Genomic DNA, 23274 nt, shown 5'->3' with positions numbered 1-23274 from the left:
ATTTGATCTAATTAATAGCTCCATTTTACTAGTTCCTGCAAACCTCAGTAGTTATTTAAATAAGGAGCAAGACAAAGCAGGTATTAGTACTTCGTTGTCAGTGTGTTTTATTTTGAAAGAGTTAGAACTAAACTGTATCCCAGAACTGAGAAAATATACCTGTTTTTTTAAAAAAAGGCAAGCAATCCCCAGACTATTTATTAAATACTTGCTGAGATTAAGATGCAACAAAACAGGAATGATTATCCTGGGGGAGAAAAAAAAAAAAAAAAAAAGGAACTAATTTCCTTAGTGTTTTATTATTAAAAAAACCCCAAAAACAATAAAACAAGAGGACGTAAGATGACCATTAACTTTAAAATTAATAGAACATTTTGATGTGGAGCTGTGAATGCTTGACTTTTACATGACAGAGTCCTTAAGTATTAATTTCACAGCCCAGGCTTTAGTTCATTTATATGCACCAGTGTATGAGGCACTGCAGAGCATAACCCCACTGGTACTTTCAGTTCAATACTGGACGTATGCTTTGGAAACACAATGCAGGAGAAAATTATCTTGTGTCTCACAGCCTTTCCTTGCCTCAGCCTTCTTGTTCTGAAAGCCTAGCAGCTGAATATCAGTGAAAATCAATTTTTCCAAACCTTTTTAAACATACCAATACTGAACTCCACAGCTCCACAGTGATTAATCAGAAGTTTATAGCTTGCTAGTATCATGTAAATGGCCAAATATTTATATGAGTGTCAAAACACAATGCAGTTTTAATCTTCAAATGCTTCATTAAATTATCAGTCTGAAATAATTTATGAATACAACAGGACGATAAACAAGCATCCGTTTTATAGGCAACAGACAAATGTGATGCCATCTCATTTACTATTTATTCCAAAACTGTACATCTGAATTTAGATTATGATTTATTTCAGAGGTAAGAATGCCACCAGTAATACTGTAGTCTTGTAAGTAGAATGTAAGTTAACATTAGATACAACACTTCCATTCAGAATTTCTAAGACAAGACATAACAAATAATGTCCATTAATAAATACAGAGATTACAACATCTAGGAAAGTGTGTATGACAATCTCTAACCAGCAGTGCAACAGCATTCAGCTAAACTTTAAAAACTACTATGTGCATACAAAAATAGAAAATCACAAAATTAAGCCACAGCAGGATAATTAGAACATAAGACTTATTCCTGCTTATTTTCAGGAACTAAAAAGGAAATTGTTTTTTTGAAAGCTTAATTTTACTTTGTAACTAATATTCTGTATTTGCTTAACTATTTGCAAGTATTAACATAGTAAATCCACTAGAATTTAGTAAGCATGTCATATTCTTTTGAATAAATGCTAAGAAAAGCTTGATCACCCAAGCAAAAATAAGGAATCTTATTTTACTGACTTTACATCAACTAAAAGAATACTGTTTTTTCAAATCCTTCCTATTCCCTATCAGGGAACGTAACGCACTCTATGTAGCAGAAACTGAACCCATGTCAGTGCTGTACTACAGATAAAAATATTATTTTAGTCAAACCATCAGAGTTGCCAACGGGGATCTTAAGTATTCTTGCAAGGCATGGTTTAATGTGTTTTGAGGAAAAAGAAGTGAAAATGTCTGTGAAAATGTCTGTAAAGTATTACATTCTTCCAGACAACCCTGCACACCGAGAGGAGAGGAAGGAATATTTCATGTCAAAAACCCCCAAAACATTAAAGTCCAAAACTGGGAAGCAGTTTCTTCTTTTCTGAAGACTCAGTTATTTTTATTATTGAAAAAAGGTTTTTGGCAAACATCTTTAAAACATGGACTTTGGTATTATTGCTTTTTTCAACCCTATTACTGAATGCAGTTATTATATATGACCTGCAGAGCAAAGTGACTGAGATTATTTACGGGGAAGAGGAGGCAGTGAAAGGAAATGGGTATCGCCACACTCACGATTTGCTCCTTAGGAACACTGGACACAAAAGAAAGAAAATCCATTTCTTTTAATGTTCTGGAAGGATTTCAATCTATGGTTTAGAAAAGGAGTAGATATTTTTCTTCTCCTTGTGACACAGCCCTGAAGCCCAAAAACAGAGTGCCAATGTAGCACAAGTCTTTTTCAACCTCTTCTCCAGCCCTCCTGTCCATGGGGCACGACAATCCCTGACGTGTTCTGATGCAAACCTGGACTAAGGAATGCATGATGACAGGAACACTTTCATTTGCCAGGCATAGAGAAAACTCCCAAAAACAGAAAGAGAGGAAAGTTTTCTGAGCATCCAAGAGCTAGCCCTGTTCTTGGGCTGCTTAAATAGCTCAGTAGTCAATGAAGTATGCGCTGAGAATCAATTATAAACTGTGTTCACTGTCTTACACATGCACAGGTGTAACGATGCAGATGTATGGATGTGCCTCCATCTCCAGATTTAACCAGTGTATTTCACTTAGCAGGTTCAGAAATGTTGAAACACACTGACAGAAGGTTTAAATAAAATAAAAAGCTGTAGTAATATTTATAGAATGACTATGCAGTATGACAAACAATGAGAAGGAAGGAAATAATCTCTGCAATCAAATTAAACCTACATAGGAAATTGACTTAAGATATTCACTCATTAGAAAAAGACTGATGGCAATGCAATGTAAAAGATAATACACTGGATACTTAAAACATCAGTGTACATCACAGCGAGAAGCAATATGCCATTCTAAGAAACCAACATATACTAGAAAACACATTTACAAACTTGGAAATTAATTTACTGATTTGTGAAATAATTTTGTCAAATTGCTAATAAAAGACTGCTTGAATAAAAATCTGACTTTAATTTTTTTTAGTTGAAGTTAAATCTAAAGTTGTTACTGTTCCAAAATTTGTATCAAGACTTCTATGACAGTAACACACACTTTTTTGCTATGTGATCCTTCCTCCATACCAAAGATATACACACTAATAGTATCATTCAAGTGGAAATTTTAACGTATGTTTCCACCATTCCCAGGTTTACACTCATTCAGTTAATTTGAACAATCATTTTGATTTGTCCCCATCATTTTTTTAGTAACTTAACAAAACATATTAGGCAAATATGTTGAATGAATATGTATTTTTTCTCGATATACAGAACAGTGGACGAAGGGGGTGTGTGTAATTTTTTTCCCCAAATAACTAAATTCATTAATACACTTAAACATTTAAATATATATATGTGTGAATAGAACTTTCAATAAGAAATCAAAAGGAAACTATCTGCTGCATATAAAAAAAACCCCTGTTGAACCGCAATCCCAATTATTGTTTTTGCACAATTCCTTTTACAGTCATAACTGAGCAACTGCCGAAAACATATTCTTGCACCCATTTTGCCTGAAAGAAGAAATTTGATGATATTATTAAAAATTTAACATGCAAAATCAAGTTTGGAAAAGCTACTAACTGTAAAATGGACTTTCACCATAAGGAGATATCACCAATAAAAATAAAATTTCAACCACCTTTTCCTAATTTCTCTTTCTGTTCTATGCCCCTTATTTGAGAGTTAAACCATTCCTTACCTTTACCCAGTGTTCAATGTAGTGTTTGCAGTGGGTTTCTGGACCAGGCTGATCCTTCAAATTTTAGACAGTTTTAATTAATTGTTTTTTGCTTAACCTGGTGTTCTGCTTTCCTCCACTGCAGCTCTTACTCTGTGCTGAAAGCCCAAGAGTCAGGAGGGTTTTTCTGTACTCACAGCTGTCCTGAGCAGATGTTCACTTGCTTAATCCCCTAAAAAAAGTCAGCTTTCCACACTGCTCACCTTTCTACCCAAAACTCTGAAAAACACATTCTGTCCTGAAACCAATTTTCATCAATAAAACAAAGGAATCAGCCAATACTCAAAATCATCTTGAGACTAATTATTCACACAATTTTTCAAGTACAAACGTTTGCAATATCAGAAAATAAGTTCTTCAGCTTGCTTCCTTTAATTCAACACTGCCCATTTTGCAATTTCTGCATTTTTGACATATATTGGCATTCCATACCCTATCAGCTGGAGCAGCTTTATAGGACTGGCTACACCTTGGTATCTTTTATGAGTGTCGCTGAATGAATACTAAAGTTCCTTTATAAAGGAATTCTGTAAAATGACCCACTTCTAATACAATGGATTGACTCGTGTTCATCCACCATCACAAGGATCTCTGCAAGCTTTGTGTGACTTAAAGGGAGTTCTGAGAGCTGAGAGCAGAGGAATGACATGGTCATTTTGAAAGGCACAGTTTAAGTTAAAATCTCAGAAATTAAAACATTCAGAATAAAGTTAAGAAAGAAATACTGGAGTCCTAATAGCACTAGACCTTTAAAAGACCATTTTTAACTTGTAAAAACACCTCAGTTCCAGAAAAAGATTTTTTTTTTTTTTTTTTAAATTGTGGTTACTGTTCTCCCAGTGCATCATCTCAGCAGATGATGCACATGACCTCCACACCACTTTCCCATTGCTTCTCCCCTTCACTAAGAGCTATAAAACCCAAAAGCAAGCAACCAACAACCCCCCAAACACACACATGAAACACCTTTGCCTTCAAAAGATTTCTTACATTTACTGGCATCTGGAAATGGCTGGTAGGCGATTGGCATTTATGTTCTTCAGTGACCAAAACATTGAAACATATATGCTGACTTTAAGCATGTTGGTCTGTGTTCTGATGTCAAATTGGTCAGCACAAGATGAATTAGGCCGCTCTGAGTTTGATGTTGAGACAGCACTAAATCTTAGTACAGATAAGTTTGCACTGCTCAGTTATTTCAGGTATATTAATATTAAAGCGCAGTACTTCAGTTGCTTTGAGAGTGTCTAATATTTTTACTACTCTCTACCATTTTTAATCTTGTCCATTTAAAGTATCTTTAAGCATAACATAGGATTTTCTCCAAGCTATACTGGCAGCAGTTTTTAAGAGACAGAATTTCCCATTAATGAGTACATCACGTTTTGGCCGCCACAATTAATTAAAATGTAAAAGAAGGTGAAATTAATTAAAAATTAATTAACAAAATTACTTTCTCTTTAAAACCCAAACAGCATTATTGATGAAAAAGTCTGTACAGCAAATGTGACACAGAAAGACACATCAGGCTTGATGGACTCTCTACCTCTGCTTTCCTACAAAGGTCTGGAATAGCCACCAGCTGTTTTGTGGATTATTAGGAACAACAGCTTTTGATGACAATAAAACAGTGAAAAAAGGGAAGTTTTTCTGTTAGTCTTTGTAGCCTTGTGAACTGTGGTCTGTGCACGGGGAGACAACGATCTCAGACGAACGTTGCATTTTTCCTGCTTGGTTTGTTTTATTTTTAGGAAGAAGTGTATTTATGGATAAAGGTCTTGATATTTTCTTACTAGTCATCTTAAATAGCAAGGCAGTGGGACTCATTTTCTGGTGTACGTGATAGCTTGTAAAACCCAAAAAATACAAGTTACAAAATATTTTTGTAATTTCATTCTGAAATGAGTTACATATTGGACCAAGATCGTATTTAAAATAGTAATTCATTAAGGCCACAATACTGCAAATGTTATGCACATGTCTAACTTCACCATCATGAGCTATTTGTCTGAAAATAAATGTGACAATTCATCGTAGCAAAATTAAACATCTGCATGTCTGCCTGATGAGCACTGAAAACATTTGACATCAGCAAAATCCAGAACAGGCTTGTTACAGAACAAACTGAGGAGCTGTATCTTATTTTGCCCAGTACTTCTGACACATTGCAGGTGCTCTTCAGCTAAGCCACTGCTTAAAAAATTGCACCTTCCAATTGCATGGTGAAGCAGGTTACACGACATGCAAAAAGCAAACTGTTTAGCAATTATCATGAATTGCTGGGGCATTCTTACAGCAATTACAGGACAAGAATGGAGGAGTTAACGACAAACAAGGCAGCAGAAAACCTGCATTTAACTTTGAAGTGTCAAAAGCAAGTAAAATACAGGCCTTCAGTTTTAGGTGGAGCTCTTCTTTGCAGAGCAATTTAGCACAAACATCAACATAGCTCTTCTTTAAGTGCTCTTACTCACTGACATCCTTTTAGTCTTTATTAAACCCAACTCTGATGATTTCCTTTGGCCCTGAAGAAATGGAAAAGACTGATTTTTTTTTCCTAATGTTATATCACCATATAAGTCTTTGATAGGAAAAAGGCTTCCTCCAATATTGCTTAAGCATTACTTGGTCATTACATAAATATTTAGTGCAAAACTCAGGTAGTCTAAAAAGAAATACTGAAATAAGGCTACTAAGTTCATTAATAATACCATATGTGACATCAAACCAATAAAAACTTTACTTTGTTATGAATCACTGGATTGCAAATCACAGATAAAGGAGATTAATGAAAACCTATGAGTTTAGGCACTGTGAATAAGTGCACATGAGAGGTCAACCCAGGGTTTTGTTCATCTCCAAGGTGGAAGCAAAAAACCTGAAAACATTCAAGTGTATGCATTAAAAGTAAACCCTCTAAAACAGTACTTACTTATATGTATCTTGGAAGCACCTAATCAACGGTGATAACACAGCTACTATTAATCTTCCTGGAATAAGCTCAACATATTGGACTATCAGGTAAGGTTCTTGATAATGGAAATAAGAGACATAATGAAGAGTTTTCTCCACACACAGAAACCGCTTGGCAATTTCGATTATCAGAACCAGCAGCATTAGCTATCTGAATACTGACATGGATATTTACCATCAAAACTAAAAATACAAAAAGTTATTATCCACTGCAATTACAATAATGTGCATCACAGATGCTAGTCTCCATGGAAATCAGATATACAATGTAATTAATATGCACTAGAAAGTAGTCACTTTTAGATTTCAATAATGGGTGTAAAAGTAACATTTTAAAGGGCTTAGAAGTTACTTTCCTGACAGAAAAGCTACATTCTCACAAACAAACCATTATGACTGCAGATAATACAAATTACACTCTTATCAATAACACGGCCAAAGCAATAGGGACCTCACATACACCTAGAACCTACATAACCACACAATTTGAAATACCATAGAAGTTAAGAGAACAGTTTGTTATTTCTGCACTGCATAAACACACTATTTTCTTGGCAACTGGTACATGTCTCATCAACATTAATGGCTAGATGGCTATTAAAGCAAAGCACAAGCCTGAACAATATCCTGCGTGACCCAGTGAGTGTTCAGACTCCCACATTCCCACCGAACTAGCTAAACCCAAAGGAACTAAAGCAGATGTAGTAAAATGATTCGTGATCTTAACAGCTCTTCAGAGATTAAATAGAAGACCCATCTGTATCAAAATGAAGTTTCTGTTGCATACAGCCCCAGCCCCACCCTTTGCCCGGTAAAACCAGATCCACACTTTTCTTCTGAAATTCTGCGTTACCATGGCCAGAAAAAATGAGGATTTGTATTTAATGTATTCCAAATAATTCCTACACGAAGGCCAAGGTTTTGTATATAATAATCTTTCTGTACCTAGAAAGGCAGCCAAACTACACTGAGTTGTTTTCAATTAAATTCTGGACAAAACACTGCAGTATAAACACACAAATATATAACCAGTAAAGATTTCCACAGCCATACATCTATTTCTGGTTATTTTGTTGAACACATCACATGAAATCAATTTATTTACGGTTATAGGGCACAAGTCGCTGGCAGGCAGTGAAACAGCAGCTCAATGTCACATCTAATTAGCAGCACCAAGACAACAGCACACCTAGAAACCAGACTTTCATTCTGTTACTGACCATCACTTATAAAAATTGCCACAACTATTAAACTGAAAATATCTTTACATCAACATACTGACAATTCACTTTGCAAAAGAAATCAATACCCAGCTCTATCTCCTCTGCACTTGAAGAATAATCCAGATTATTTTTTTAAACACATAAAGATCAATTCCCAACAGCTACAAAGAATGATTTAGAAACAGAACATTAGCTATAAATTGGAATCACATACCAGCCAGCTTTGCAACTGAGCTTCTAAAAACGCTTCATGAAAATCCAAACATCTGAACTTTTCACAGAAGGGATCTTTGTGTGCAGTTTTCTCTCCACGCAATCAAAGTGACCATAACTTCCTAATAAAAAGTAGGATTTCCTTTCCCTATAGTCAGCTATCTGAATGACAAGAAATCAATTTCTGTAACTACATCTTCTCCAGAAAGCAATTTTAGATCTCAAACCACTAACACTAAAGCATGTAAAAGGGCTAAAAATAAATATTCTTCCAGAAACAGCTTATTAGGAGTACAACAAAAAAAATTACAAGAGGAACAGAACACTACCCATAGTGGAAGTAAAAGTTCATTCCTTTTGACCTTTTTTTTTTTGTATCTTCTGGCTCAGGGAAGTAATATATACCATTTCCTCATCTCCCTTTGGTAAGGTAAGTGAAAGAATGAATAGGAAATTATGTCAAGCTTAAAAACTTCTTTTACTTCAGCACTCGCTATAACTTCATACACTCTGGTTTTATGCTCTATTAGTTTTAAATTAGCAACAGATTTTATTGATAGCTGGTGAAATATATATGAAAAATACCCATGAGATTTCGTAAAGCAACATCTTTCTACTTCCCTTTTCCCCTTCTTTCCTCTGTCACCAGAAACCCAGCTTGCTTGGGACTGTGACCAATTACCTCTCCCAAAGAATTCAGAACTCACTCATTTAATAGAAAAATCAAACAAAGGATTAGTCAATACTGTACAGTGTTTGAGAAACAAATCTAACTTAAAAAAAAAATCATACTGAAGAAGGTATGAATAATTCAGCTTACTTAATTTCAATGACCTTTATTAAAAAAAAAAAAAGAAAATTGCATCTAAGAAGCTGATGAAAACTTGTAAAATAATTTGAATACTTGGTTCAGACCATGCTATTATACTTTTTTGATCATCACCGTAAAGGCATTGGTGAAACAGGCCAAAAAAGGCATCGTTCATAAATGGCACATTCAGTACTAAGTATTCAAAAGTCTGAGGTTTTTCTTTTAGAGTGATGCTCTTAAAAATACTTCATTTGAAAACCTACAAGCTTAAGACATTAGGACTCTATAGAAAACACAAATGTGCAGTGTGATGAATGATAAAATATCTCACAGTAAAAAAGAGAGCAAACCCAACAAAATTTTTAATAGCAAAGCTTCAGGATACAAAATTACAAATTTAATCATCAGCTTGCTCCCAATGTTATACAGCCACTTTCCTCCCACTAGAGTTCAATATTTTTTATAACCTCTGCAACACACTAAAAAAACCTACCAGAAAAATTACATTCAGTCAGAGTTTAGAGGAAAAAAAATAAAGGGGTAAAACGACTGTATATATAGAGATGGGAAGAGAAAGGAGACTGGAGATGGAACTAAAAAAAAAAAAAAAAAAAAAAAAATCAGACCTGGACTGGAAAACTGCAGTTTGTAAACCCATGGCTGCACTACGATGGCAAAAGACTTATAATTTTCCCATTCCCATGACCTCTGATTAATAAAATGTAATTAATTTACATCAACTACCAAGAAACCAATGGATTAAACTCAGCTTTTCAATTATTTGTTTGCAATGTTACATTTGGTAGAGACCTCCATGCATACATTACACTATATTAAGAAAATAATTGCCTTTTTTGCATGAAAAAGAAAAAAAGAAAGACAATTTTGGAGCTAAAAAACCAAAACTATCAATGCTTACTTTAGGAGTCTGCTAGTCTGCAATGCTCAAAGAAAATCATAATGAATAAACATGTGTGTTCACCATGCACAGCTTGCCCTTCTTCATGAACTCCTGAAGTCCACAAAACCAGACAATGACTTACATACTTTCATACCATTTGATCAAGAGCATTACAAAGTAATTAAACCTCAGGTAAGTCTACACTATTAAGGCAGACAAACATCAAAATTAACTGTAATCTAGATACTTTCAGCAGAAGCATCATTATTTTTTGCCATTTTCATACAAGGACACGTTTCTGAGTCGAAACAGTATTTTGCGTAGAAAGCAGTCCCAGGTTAAAAATGGCATGCAAGGATCATGATCTGAATATAATGCTAACATCAATTAGTAAGTTGCTAATAATTATTGAGAGAGCTATGGTTTTATTACACAGAGAGTAAAGTACCACGCCCTTTACAGGCCCTTCTCCCACCAGATTTCATAACCCAACATCCTTCTATTTCCACTTCCCCCTTCTCTCCTCCTTCAGCAGAAATCCAGCTTGCTTGGGACTGTGGCCAATTACCTTCTCCAAAGATTTCACAACTCACTCATTTAATTGAAAATTGAACAAAGAATCAGTCAACACTATACAATGCCTGTGAAATAAATACAACTTAAAAAACCCCATACAAATAGCAAAGCTCTGAGGACACAGGGCCAAGGAGAGTAACAAGGACTAGAGCCAAGCTAGGCCACCTTCTTGGCTAAAGTCTCTGCCTGGGTAAACACATCTTTCCCAACAGAAGTTGAAAGTCTATTTTACAAATAACTGTGTTTTCATTAAAAAAAATAAAAGGCATTATACAGGTATACAGACACTCAGAGGAATAAAAAAAGGAGACATAGCTAAATTAATACACAGACGAGACTCTTCCACTGAGCAATGAGACACTTCGAAATGGATATCAAAATTATGCCTCCAGATTTCAGTGACACTCACTCAGTTGACACAACTACCTCAATGTAGTGTGGCTAAATATGATTTTCTGAAATTTTTAAATAAAAAATTGCACTCCTGACAATAACCAATTAAAAATAAATCTTTACACTAGATAAGACCCCTAGCCAACAGTCACATTACACAATATTCAAGATAAATGGCAGCAATACTTGAAAAATGGAACTCAAGAGATGTTGGGGTAGAGGTGAAGTGATAGAAACTCAAAAAAAGCTTGTCTGCATCTATAGTGCACCACCCACGCACATTTTGCATATCAGCCACTCTCTCTCTTACAGAAGGCATTGCTTTGAAGTATTTCTGACCAACTGATAGTTACTGGCTGCCTGCTCATTCAGCATTCTCAACTGCTATTCTTTCCTTAATAAATGCTATGCAGAAATGCATGATACCTATAGATACATAAAAAGATGTCTGGACACTTCAAGTTCATGATCTACTTGCGAAGTTTTGGCTTTTCTGTAATGACAAATTAACCACTGCTCTCCTATTCTGGGTTTATGCTGATGCCTCAAGAGAAATTCCACCTACAAAAAAATTCAATCCATTCTATTGACAGCAGAAATTTATACTCCTGAACTTTGCATTTGTCAATACATAACACCTGAATCTTACCTAGTAATCTGTAGAACTGCTAGACACCAGTCATCAGGAAAGCACATAGCAAGAAAAAAAGAATCTAGCTTTCCAAAGGAAGAAGAATTTCTTTCAGAAGCTGGTTGGTAAAGTTACTCCCCAATAAAATGAAAAAATAAAAAATAAGAGTGCCAAGTTGCGATGTCAAAGAGTTATTTCTGATATAGACAGAAGAGAAGAAAGAGAAAGGAACTTGCTTGCACCTCTCCTGTTCTACCACTGCCTTGCTGAAAAAGAGGGCCAGGATAAAATCTCTTAAGACCCAAACAGCATCCTTCCCTACACTGTTCTTCCTGCTGCCACAGCAGCATTCTTTGAGTCTCTTCTGTCATAGATTTAAAATACATACCTCAGCATTTGAGGAGTTATATACCAGGTTGAGGATTTGGCAAAATCAAAAAAGAGCCTTTTGCTCCGCTAAATTATTCCTGAACATGCAGAAAAGTGTGTATTGTGTCCAGGACACATTTCCAGTGCCTTTATGGGTTATTACTCCCATCTGTTAAAAGAAATATAACAAATCTCTGTGGAAGTAAATTTTTTCTTCCTAGCAAGAATCAGGTTCTTAATTTTCTGATAAATCTCATTTATTTTCATTACAATTATTAGATATGAGGGAATGTTGCTTTAATGACCTGTCATAAAATCTGTTCCTCCTAGCAGCTATTTTTAAAGCTCGGCAATTAATTACAACTCTTGGTTACCTCAGTCATATGCAACCAAGACTTTTGGTTCCTCATATACTTCTACACAGCAGTTGGCAAGAATCTGAATGCCTCTGCTCCCAACTGCAGCCAAAAGTTTGCTCCTAGTTATTACAAACATTTTCAGAATATTTGCTATTTCAGATTCTCTTCCAAAGCTAAAGCTTTATGAACTCTAGTGGAAATACAAACATTTATCAAGCTAGGCAAAAAACTTGTTTTAAAAATGAGTTCTTTTCTCAAATATTGTTTTACAAGGAATAAAAATCCATCATAGATGTTTTCGTGTCTTGGCTATACACCCATTGTAGCCAAAGTGAAGAAGTTTAATATTACTTTCTCTCTCCAGCAGGTCTGTACCTCAGGTGTCATCTTGATGCAATTTAATTGTTTTTAGGCTAAAATTGCCTCTAGGCTGGACTGCCTGCTACACAAAGAAAGTTTATTCCATCTGAAGCCAAGCCTACAGATACATTCTTAGGCTAGTCTGAAGACTAAATTAGTCTTTTTGTGAATTATTTTTCTTTAACTAGTCACAATCAGTTCAGATAGCTCTGCTGCCCTCCCGTCCCTGTGTAACAGTATAGTCTGTCATGGACTATTTAGCAAAAGTGGAAATACAATTAGAAGAAAAAAGACTTTTTTATCAACAAGCACTGCCTGACTGTGCTCAGGAAGAAGGTCTGAGCCAGCTTAGCCCTGACCTTGCTGGAGCTGGGACCAGATTACTTCTCTTCTATTCTAAATTACTGACTCTAGTCTAGTAACCAAACAGATACCTTGTCCAGATACCACTTTAATCTTGTTTTGGATTATATATATATATATTTATAAAGAAATGCTTGGATTATATATCTATATTTATAAAGAAATGCTTGAAATCAAGCCAATTTTTCTGCTGAAGCCAGCTGCTCAATGTTTGTGATAGTACAACCACATATTTCCTGGGAGTTTCTCAAACCTGTAGATAACATACATTAATCAGGCACTTTAAAGATTCCATACTATCCTATGCTCCCTTCACATGTAGCTCACATAGTTATATAAAGTGATTGTTTTTAGTTTACAAGCTGCTGTGCAGACTATTCCTGATATATTCCCACAGATGTGTGATTTAACTGCTGTGGAACCTAGAAACAGATTTCTGCAATTGCTCTCTAAATATCAACTTTGTTATTTCTTGACTCTGTTATAGATCACTGGAGCTATAAGTGCTGATGAACTTCAGGTAAGTCAATTCCAATTTCTCAAGGATCATTTATTGTATTTGCAAGTACCTACATTTTTTAACATATGCTCAACTTGTTATGCATCAGACTTCCATCTATATTTAACTGAAGTAGAAAAACTGATGTTTTTCATTTTATCTATATATATATTTACTAAGTGCATGCAGTTACTTTTACACAAGAAGTGCATATGCATATTTATAATATATATGCTTCTAGATGGCTTCTATAATTAAAAGAACTCCAACAAACAAAACACACAAAAATACTTCTGCATATCTGCCTCAGGTTTCTAAGGACTTAGGTTTTTTTCTTTCCTTCAGCCTGGGAAAATCTATAGCTTCGATTAACATCAAATGGATCTGAGGGTGCACAGACATGATATTTGTTCCATCTAAAAATGGAAAGGGATGACCTAAGTATAGATCTGAATATACTGACTTTTGGTTAAAGTATCTGTGAAGACATTCATAGTTCATAAATTCTATTTATCTCACCCAAACTCTGACAGAGGCAGCCTGTTACCAGATTGCATTAAGGGAAATGCTCCATTTTCTGATGATGATTTACTCCTGATCACTTCTGATCTGCAGGTGCCCTTTGCAGAGCATCACTCTGCTCCCTCTAACCTTTATATACCAGGTGACCTTTTAGTCATTTCATTTGTGTGACGGGAATCGGCAGTTCCAGGTTTGATCCCCAAGGCTTTTCCAGGGCAATTGCTGCGCTGCCCACTCACATTATTCTCTTAGTGCTCTCTGCCATCGTCACAGAGCTCTGGGAGAACATGCACTGCACTTGCCTCATAACATTTCTGCTTATACATTTTTTTTAAATTATGGAAACTATTTTTAAGATACTTGGTCATCATTAAGAATCACTTATCTCGCACTGATAATTATCTTAATATTCACTTTTGCCTACGAAGTGAGATTTCACTCCTGCTACTCTACAGACACAGAACAGCCACAGTAACTGGTATGCAGTAACCAGCGGAAATTGTAACAACGTAAATACACCAAGCATTGTTCTCAATCACTCTGTGCGGCCTCCACGTGTTGAGCTCCACCAGAACTAGAAAAGACTTGTAACACTGAGACAAGCACCTAATTTCTGGTTTAGCTTGTGATTGAAGAGGGAGAAAGAAAGAAAAGATAAATAGTTGATTTAAGATAATGTTCAGTTAAATAATTACATTCTAGGAAGGCAAGATGTGACATGTAACAACACTGCATTACCTTGAGTCCAAGAATCTGAACTGCTTAAATCATTTGACTTCATAAAAATAGTTACAATACATTAGAGTGTACTCAGAATAAGGAATTCCTCCCACAAAATTAAAGGCTTTGCTGTCACTCAGTACATTTTATGCTTGTACTTTGACACTTCAACCACAAAACTTAAAATGACTAGACATCAACTATTTGTGGTGTAAGAAAATTCATTTCTATCCCATTGAAGGGCATCAGATACCTACGTTAAAGACTGGTAAGTTTATTAGTTAAATAATTCATATTAATAATTATTTTATAGTTATTAATTAAGCATATTTTTTAAAATCGCCATTCCAAATTTCTTCCTGGTATCAAACCTGATGATGCTCTTGTTTAAGCTAATGTAATTGTTAACTTAGCCAGTGTAAACATAAAAATAGGAATCAGAACCAAGCAGCTGAGATTTCTTGTACAGTCATCTCAGTAGTTACTAATGCCCTCCAAAGTCTCTAAACAGGTGAGATGTTTATGCTTGGAAGCAAGGACAGTATCAGATTCCTGAAGGGCAGAAGTTAAACATCAGCTGTTCTGTGACAACTACAAGCACTTGCCTATCCTTTGACAATCTGCAGAAACTCCAGTGTAATTTTCTCCTCCTTAGCTGCAAGATGAACTTCCAGATGATGAACTGCTTGTGGCAGAAACACTCAGACAAGTTCCCACTGAGCAACTCGCAGTCAGAAAAGAACAACTCTGCAACTCTGTCATGTGTCAAACCTGCACACATCTCACACAGATTTTGGAAGATGACTGGTTTTAGGACAGCCTATGAGCACCAAGTGCCAGTACCTTGCTATTTCTTAACAAGTATTTTTACTCACAGCCACAGGCCTCTTTTCCACAATTTTTTACCCACTCCCAGGCTCTCTCTGGAAAGCGTTTCTGGTCAGTAATTACACATTCAAGCACAGACTCCCTTTCTTCATTATTTTGGGAGACATAACTGTTCACCAACAGAAGGAAAGCATGCCCAACTTGATGAGGTCCTGATTTGGTAGGGAAACATTGCAACATCATTACAACATCCATACAGATGAGTAAATTAGCTTCAATCCAGTTACTACCTCCTTAGTAAGAGCAGATCCCAGTCTCTCAATCTGAAAAGAAAAAGCCTGTGTTAGGCAGAGGTTAGCTATTACAAGGTTATCAGAGAAAATGTATTTTAAAAGTAAACTGGATGGCTGAAGAAGAAAACAAACTACAAACCAATAAGAATAGAACCAGCTTATTTCTCCAAAGGTGGCTGTAGATATCTGTGTTTAAGTTAGTCCCTCCCCTTCCACTCCAGCCATGTGAGGCAGCCTCCAAATGAAGCTGCCAGCTTATCTGGCCATGCAACTTTGCAATAGGATGTAACAAAATAATTTAAAAAGTCATTCCAGAAATAATTTAAAAGTCATTCCAGAAATACTGAATTACCCAGAAACCACTCTGTGTGCCCTGGTCAATAAAACACTGTTATCTCTCTTACAATAAGCCATACTGTTTATACAAACTAAGTTAGCTTTCGGGCATCAGCCATCTATTTATTTAGCAAGATCAGCTATCACTGTAAATCAATTTCTCTGCAAATGAGAAAGACAGCTGCTGTAAAACCTACTTAAAACTCTTTACTGCATTCAGTATTTGGACAGGTTGCAGAACAGGTGACAAGACTAGGAAAAAAAGAGTCACCAGTACCACATCTAGTGACAGTGTTTACTTTTACAAGCATTTCTAAGGAAAAGGTATAATTTACTGTTTTCTTATTAGTTATATATATTTAAACATGAAACTGTATATTAAAAAGTATGACAAGAAAAGCTTACAACTGCCACTTGAACTGGGTACTACCAGGATGATACATAAAATAGTCACCTGAAAGGTAACTCATAGAGCCTGTACTACAGGTTGGCTATTACATGCATAAAACCACAGCAGAAATGAGTATTCTTTTCATATCAGCTCTGTAAAAAGTACTAAAGAAACAAAACTAATCCTGAGCAAGCCTGAAGTTTCATGTAACTTTTGTCCTGGAACAGTCATACAGGGAAGTCTTACTATGGGGTATTCACCCAACACAACCAATTAAAAGGCTGGAGCCTCTTTCACAACTTTGTGAAGAGTCAGGAGGTCACTGCCATGTTTTCAGGGAGTTCAACACCCTGCAAAATATCAGCTTGGAAGACCCCAGCTGGATAGACAGTATCACCAATGGCATCTGCAAAACCACTTGGCTACAAAATCTAACGGAGATTTCAACTGGAATTAAGTGGCTTCAAATCAAACTTATTTCACTATACAAGACAAGTATCTGGTTGCAGAACTCTTCCTAAACCCAAGTACCATGAATTAGCCTTGTTGGCAGCTCTCAAAGTTGGGGGTCTGGAAGTTCAAGAACACAGAGAGCACTAAGCACTATTCAGCACAGCTTCTTCTCACTCAATTAATGGATTTCATCCATGAATCTTTTCATCTACTATTTTAAATTTGAGACTCAGCAAGTCAGATTGGTTGCAAGCAGTCAGTTTCTGCAGTACTCCAGGGAAAGATCACAATGTCAAATTTGGACATAGGGAGAAAAAGGTGCAGGGAAGGGAAGCTCCAGATTTGGATGCACATGATAGATATATCTAGTACTGCCTGCTGCCAAATGCTGCAGTGTGGCAAGTTCCACTTTCTGCCTGCCCAGCGAGGGTCTTCATGCCCAGGGGTGCAGCACAGAACAGCTTCTGATGAGCAGGTAAGAAGTACCAGGTCAGACCGTGACTAGAATGATGACATTGAGTTCTAAAGAACTATCTCAATATACACTGAAATAAACCCCTCTGTCAGTGGGGTTTTGGTGTGGGTTTTTAATGTTCATATTCTACAATCCCTAAGCAATAAAGAACTACAGTGCATTTTCACAGGAGGTTGTTCATTAAATCACAGTAAAGCTTTTTGAAGCCCCAAGTCAAAAGGCTTAAATGTTTAGGATGAGACTGAAAAAATCCTGATGGCCTTCAAGTTTATTTGAAAGACAGATTACAGAATATTATGTAAGGCACAAATCTCAGAACTATTCCCCATTGTATTTACAAATATTACCAAGTTTTACAAGATCATGAATTTTCATAAAAAGTGACATTTTCAAAAAGCCTTTCTTGCTTTAATCCTCCTCCTTTCTTTTGATAGGATTAAATGCTGAAATGGCAGGCTGTAAAATAAGCACACTGAAATGCCAACTGTGAGGCATTTAACTCCATGTATTTACAAATTAACATTTCACAGTTGCTTTAAATTTTGACATTATAGTTTAGTAACTTCAGGCAACTCATTTCAGAAGGGCTGGATTTGATTTACATTATTTTTCATTTTAGATTCATATGTTATGGTACTGGAATACCATTAAGTTTCCCTTAATCCCTGATAAAGGAAATTTAGTTTTATGAAAAGCTGAGAAATATCGCTCTTCTTTTTGATAAACAGGTACCAACCAGCCTGGAGATCATAGCCTATATATCTCTAGGTATACATATGAACAAATTCAAAGTGCAAGATCGAAAGATGGTGTTAAAGGTCATCTCCTTGAGTTACTCCAGTGCCAACCACAATGTTCAGAATGAACTGGAGAAAACATCAAGCAGTATTCATAAAAAAGCACTGGGATGTTTATTTTAATTCTTTAATTCTTTCTATTATTAGTTTACTTCAGAAGATATCTGTGTGCTCCTGAGACAACTGCTGCAAGAGTGAATCCTATGGGCTACCAGATGTGGCATTTTAGATGGAAATTTTTACTTTGCAGAATATGAAATGCAGTTTCAGCATCGCTAAAGTTAATATTTACAGAAGGGATTTCCACAAAAATTGTAATGAAAAACCCAACCAACAACAAAAAAGCCTGTAGAAATAGGAAACTGTGGAGAAATACAAACCCATGGCTATTCTTACAGTACCACCTCAGACAACGAGTTGACACCAGAGTTTAAAAGTGTTCCTTCTTTTTTCTGGGTTATCTAACTTGATTATTTCATGATCAATAATGGTTCTCTTGTGCTCCTGAATTTCTATAAAAAATACTAAGAGAAAACTTGGAACAGATACATTTTTGGTGTGCAGTTGAGAACCTCTTCTCACTACTTTAGATTCTTACAACCAATAAAAAGTACAAACCAATTACAGTTTACATATGTTTTCTGGGTATAAGAGTATCAGACGATACCAATCTCTTTGCAATAGTTTCTGCAATTTCTAGAAAACTACTTAATCTTTATCATAAAAATCAGGATGTAGATAAAAACCATGACTACAAAGATGAGCAGAGCAGTTCGTAAGAAACAAGATTCTCACTTCAGTACAACAATACTTTTGAGCCACTCTTCTCTACAGAGGTGGATCCAGAGAAAAGCACTAGCATCCACAGAGCAGTCAAGACACAGCAGTCAATGCACAGGGTGCTTACACAGGTACCTCAGGTCTCTACTACTCATACCTCGAGTTCATCTCTATGTCCATTCTTCTGCCAGTTCTAAAGAAGGCAGACTATATTCTCCCCTCTTATGCACAGAGAAATTTTGATTTCTGCTGAAAAATCATGCTGTTCTTTCACAACACTATACAGGAAGTGCTGGCACAGGTAAAGTCCCAGCAAGAGTCTCATCAAGGGTAAGGGGGCCCAGGGGTCACTCTGAACAGATGTGTTCCAAGGGAAAATAGAACAATTCTTTTTGTTTGTAGAAATAAATCTGGTATTGCTGACTGGCAGCTCAATGGACATAACCATCCACATTTATGATACAGCCTCCACTTCATATCTACAAGCATGTATCTCACTATTGAGACATATCTAATTATTTAAGCATGGAACACCTGCGTAGTAATCCAGTGCTGCTAATGCTAATTACTGCATCCTAGCCATACATAATTTTTACATAGCAATGCACTGATTAACGTTAATTCCACCAGCATGTACTACTAATTAAGATATTTAAGAATGTTTCACACGGGAATGTGCCAAATCACTCTCTGAAGTCTTATTGGTGTTTCAGACCTGAGAAACATAAGCCTGAGACACCTTTGTATTGTAATAGACACTTCAATAATGCTCCAGAAATATTCAGTAACACAGCAGCTTTTTTCAAAATCAATTGTGACATCTACTAATGTTCCATAAATTCTGGGATCAGATTAAAGTCTTGCCAAAATTCATTACAAAGTATTAAATCTGTCTAATCTTTTATCACTACTACCAGCACAATAAAAAGAATGAAAATGTCAGGAAGTATAGAAAGTTATGAGAATTTTCCTCAGGAACATTGTAGAACATAGTCTGAATCAGAGGATGTATTGTCATGCCTTTGTGAAGCTTATATAAATTAGATCCTTTTAAACCAGAATATATCTTTTAACTTTTCACTTCAAGTTTGTCTGCCATTTCTTCTTCACAGTTTCTGAAGTTGTTACTCATTCTAACTTCATCTCAAGTAAATATTGCACATGTGAGCATTAAAATAAGGATTTAATATTAGAAAGATAAAGTATTTGCTGCCTCATGGTTAATATTGCATTAGGACTAATAATCAGAAGGATAGAAGTAAACTTTTTGTTTGGACAAATATCACATTTTTTTCATTATAACTTGCTATTTAACTACTCACACAGTTAATATTTCTTAAAAAAACAAAGTTCCAGTGCTAAATATGTCAGCAACACTTCCTACTTTGTTGAGGATCTTTGGCAATACTCTTACCACTCGGTGAGATGTCCTAACACTTCGTAACTTAGCTTGAAAAGGTAACCTGATTTCCTAAGGAAAACAGATTTCCATGATTACACTACAGCTGTTGAATATAAATCAAGAAGCAACAAGTAGTTCTGCAAACTGCTAATTTTAATTTTCTGTATTGTACCATATCAAGACCTTCAAAAGCACGATCTTTAAACCAGGCCACCATTCCAGTGGCTCAAGTTCATGGTGGTTGAGCACAGTGAATTCTCCAGTGCCAGCTGAGCTCGAGATGCAGCAACTCAAACCAAGGAGTCTCTGCTCTCTAGCAGTGTTTGAACACGCTTAATGAAGGACTGCACAGAAAACCCTCCCGTACACTGCAGGCCAGATTTCCAAATACTTGAAGACATTTTTTTAAAAACTGCCATTTCATTTAAAAACCTGCCATTTCATTTTAGATGCTGACACAGAAGATGAGTTTTTGAGAGTCTCTCCCTGAGTACTTTTCCATAGTTTTAAAAAGCAGCCATTCCACCCTCACTCATTTACTCTTACTGCCATCTGCTGTCACAAACACATTGGTGCCACAGTGTCTACAGAGTGTTTTTCCTTTCCTCTTGTGTTGTTAGAGTGTAAAAGAATGTGTGCTACTCAACACCTAAAAATAATCACAGCCTTATCCGTGCAGAGGAGTGTACTGGTAAATCAATGCACTGCCACCTTCATTGCCAGAGCATCAACCCTGCAGATCCATGCATGTTTTCATACACAGATGTTACTCAGCCATATACCCTTTTTGGCAAAACATAATATACAGTAAGCTGGAAACAAGTATCACAGCATTTGTTAGAAGGATTTTAGAACCAATGCAAAGTGGAATTTAATGGTGGAAAACTGAATGAGACGTTGAAATTCTGGATTCTTGCTACTCCAGTGGAAAATGATGCTGGTCTCCAAACACAACTCCAGTCAGATATAACAAAGGCACATGCTTAAGCTAGTTGCACTCAGCAGAGGGTAAAATGCAGGACAAGGATTTCTGTTCCAGTGATTTCTTTACATGAAACCAACTGTTAACCTGAAGTCTTTTTAAAGCTTCAGGGGTTTTTCTTCAACAAGCATGCTACTTACTGCTCAGCACAAGCCCAATTCAATTTGATTACTAACACAATATCCCTCTAATGTAAAACTGAAAGGCTCTTTCATACATCACACCTCTTCTCTGAAGATATAAAAAGAAGGTCATTCTCACCCTCACACACACAAAAAGGCAGGCAGTCTATAGGCTGTATGCTGCTAAACTCATGTTATCAAGTGTAATAATTAGTAAAACACTACCTTACAATACTGGCCAGGCAAAGACAGGTGAATCTTACTCACTGCTTTCTAAACACTGCCCCACCCAAATGTAACAGGATTATAAAATGCCTATTTTCCACTATTTGTTTTAATGCAGCTAGACAGCTGACAGTATATTCAAACCAGGTACAGTTTCAAGCACAGTTGTGATAACTGAATGTGATGTTGTCCATACATGGTAATTTGACAGTGGATTAAAAAGTAACTGGTCTGCTATGTTTAGGGTTTGTTTTTTTTCCTGTTATATCACCCATTTGATTACCTAAAGACACACTTTCTAGATGATGTACCAGGAGCACAAGACAAACTGCAATATGCAATGATGACACCCTTTTTTTTTTTTACCGTTTTAATAGAACTTCTTGATTTCTCTTCCCAAACATTACTGCTCAGCTCCATTGTGCAATGAACATTTGTTTCTCTTTCATAGGATCCAAAGATCAGTAACCTGAAAGAGAAAAGCCAATAGTAAGAACTGTAATACCATTACGTATACCCCAGATACCACATTAAACTCCCCATCCTTCATTTATACACTATTAGTACCAATGTGTACACATAGAAGTCCAGATGCAACAGATTGCACAGGCACAGCCCTACAGCAAAGGAAAGCCACTGCCACCCTCTAGTGGAAGAACTCCAAAAATGTAAAATACAACAGAATTTTTAGCTAAGGGGTTTTTTTGAGTTGACTTTTTTCCTACTTTGTTTTCCTTTTTTTGTTGTTGTTGTTGTTTTGGTTTGGTTTTGGGTCTGTTTGTTTGGGTTTTCTGTTTTTAAACAAAGTGTTCAATTGGCATTTTTTTCCATAAAGGACTTGTGTTTTATTTTAAGAAGACCAACAACAGCCACCAGAGTCGTCCACTTTAGTCCTAAACATCACAATGCAAAGCTCTCTTTGGGTTTAAGAGAGTTCTTACGTAGATTAAAGTCACCGTTTACTACTGCTTATATTTGTATTTCACTAAACTGGGATCCTCTTATCTGTGATTTTTGTAACATTTATAACAAATGAAAGAGTGGTTCTTCATGCATGATACCCTATTCCAGAAGGCTACAAAGCTTTTCAGACTGATATCAGTACTAGAAAAGGAAAAAAACCCAGACTATAAACTTTAGGCTATAGAACAACAATCAAGTTGTTCACAGCTTATCTCACAGTAGCTGGAAGCAGATAAATATTTTGGAATAAAAACTTCAAACAAACCTTAGCCATTCAAAAAAGCTGTTAGATTATAATTCCCCCTCAACCTTCTATATACATTTGACAAGAACAGTTTCTAAGTTTTCATCCAAAGTATCTTATTTGTGACTGTGATGTGTTACACAGCTCTTCAGATGATACAGACAAAAGCTGTCAGAAAAACATGTCCATTTTCTCTGTTTATCTTGACATTGTTAAATAATATTTCTAGGTTAAATATTTATAATCAAAAAAACACCTCTTCTTTCAGATGTGGAGATTTGTAGTAAACATACTTTGAAAATTAAGTAAAGCTATTGAAGACAACTTTCACCAATAATTAGAACTGGTAAAATTAAGCCGACCCAGAAAAACACCTTTGTGACTGTGACAGCTCTCAAGCTTGCTTTTGATCACTTAGACACACTCCTGGGGAATTTTTCAGGGGTACTTATGGTCCCTCCAAAATATCAGCACAGAAG

General features: G+C 35.9%; 1 protein-coding gene across 2 annotated transcripts in view; it reads right to left on the bottom strand.

Annotated features, from left to right (window-relative positions):
• Positions 1–23274, bottom strand: part of PDZD8 (PDZ domain containing 8) — a 53499-nt gene that overhangs the window by 9556 nt on the left and 20669 nt on the right. Inside the window, exons 3-4 of one of the 2 annotated variants that reach the window (XM_032116053.1) lie at positions 21955–22057; positions 20272–20328 (exon numbers count right to left, since the gene is read on the bottom strand). In XM_032116053.1, coding sequence (XP_031971944.1) covers positions 20272–20328; positions 21955–22057 — 160 coding nt within the window. The remainder of the gene's footprint in view (positions 1–20271; positions 20329–21954; positions 22058–23274) is intronic. The other variant, XM_032116054.1, reaches the window with a different exon arrangement.

This window comes from Corvus moneduloides, chromosome 8 (assembly GCF_009650955.1).
Source record: "Corvus moneduloides isolate bCorMon1 chromosome 8, bCorMon1.pri, whole genome shotgun sequence".
In the NCBI taxonomy this organism is placed as follows: domain Eukaryota; kingdom Metazoa; phylum Chordata; class Aves; order Passeriformes; family Corvidae; genus Corvus; species Corvus moneduloides.
This window is presented reverse-complemented; position numbering and strand designations above follow the sequence as displayed.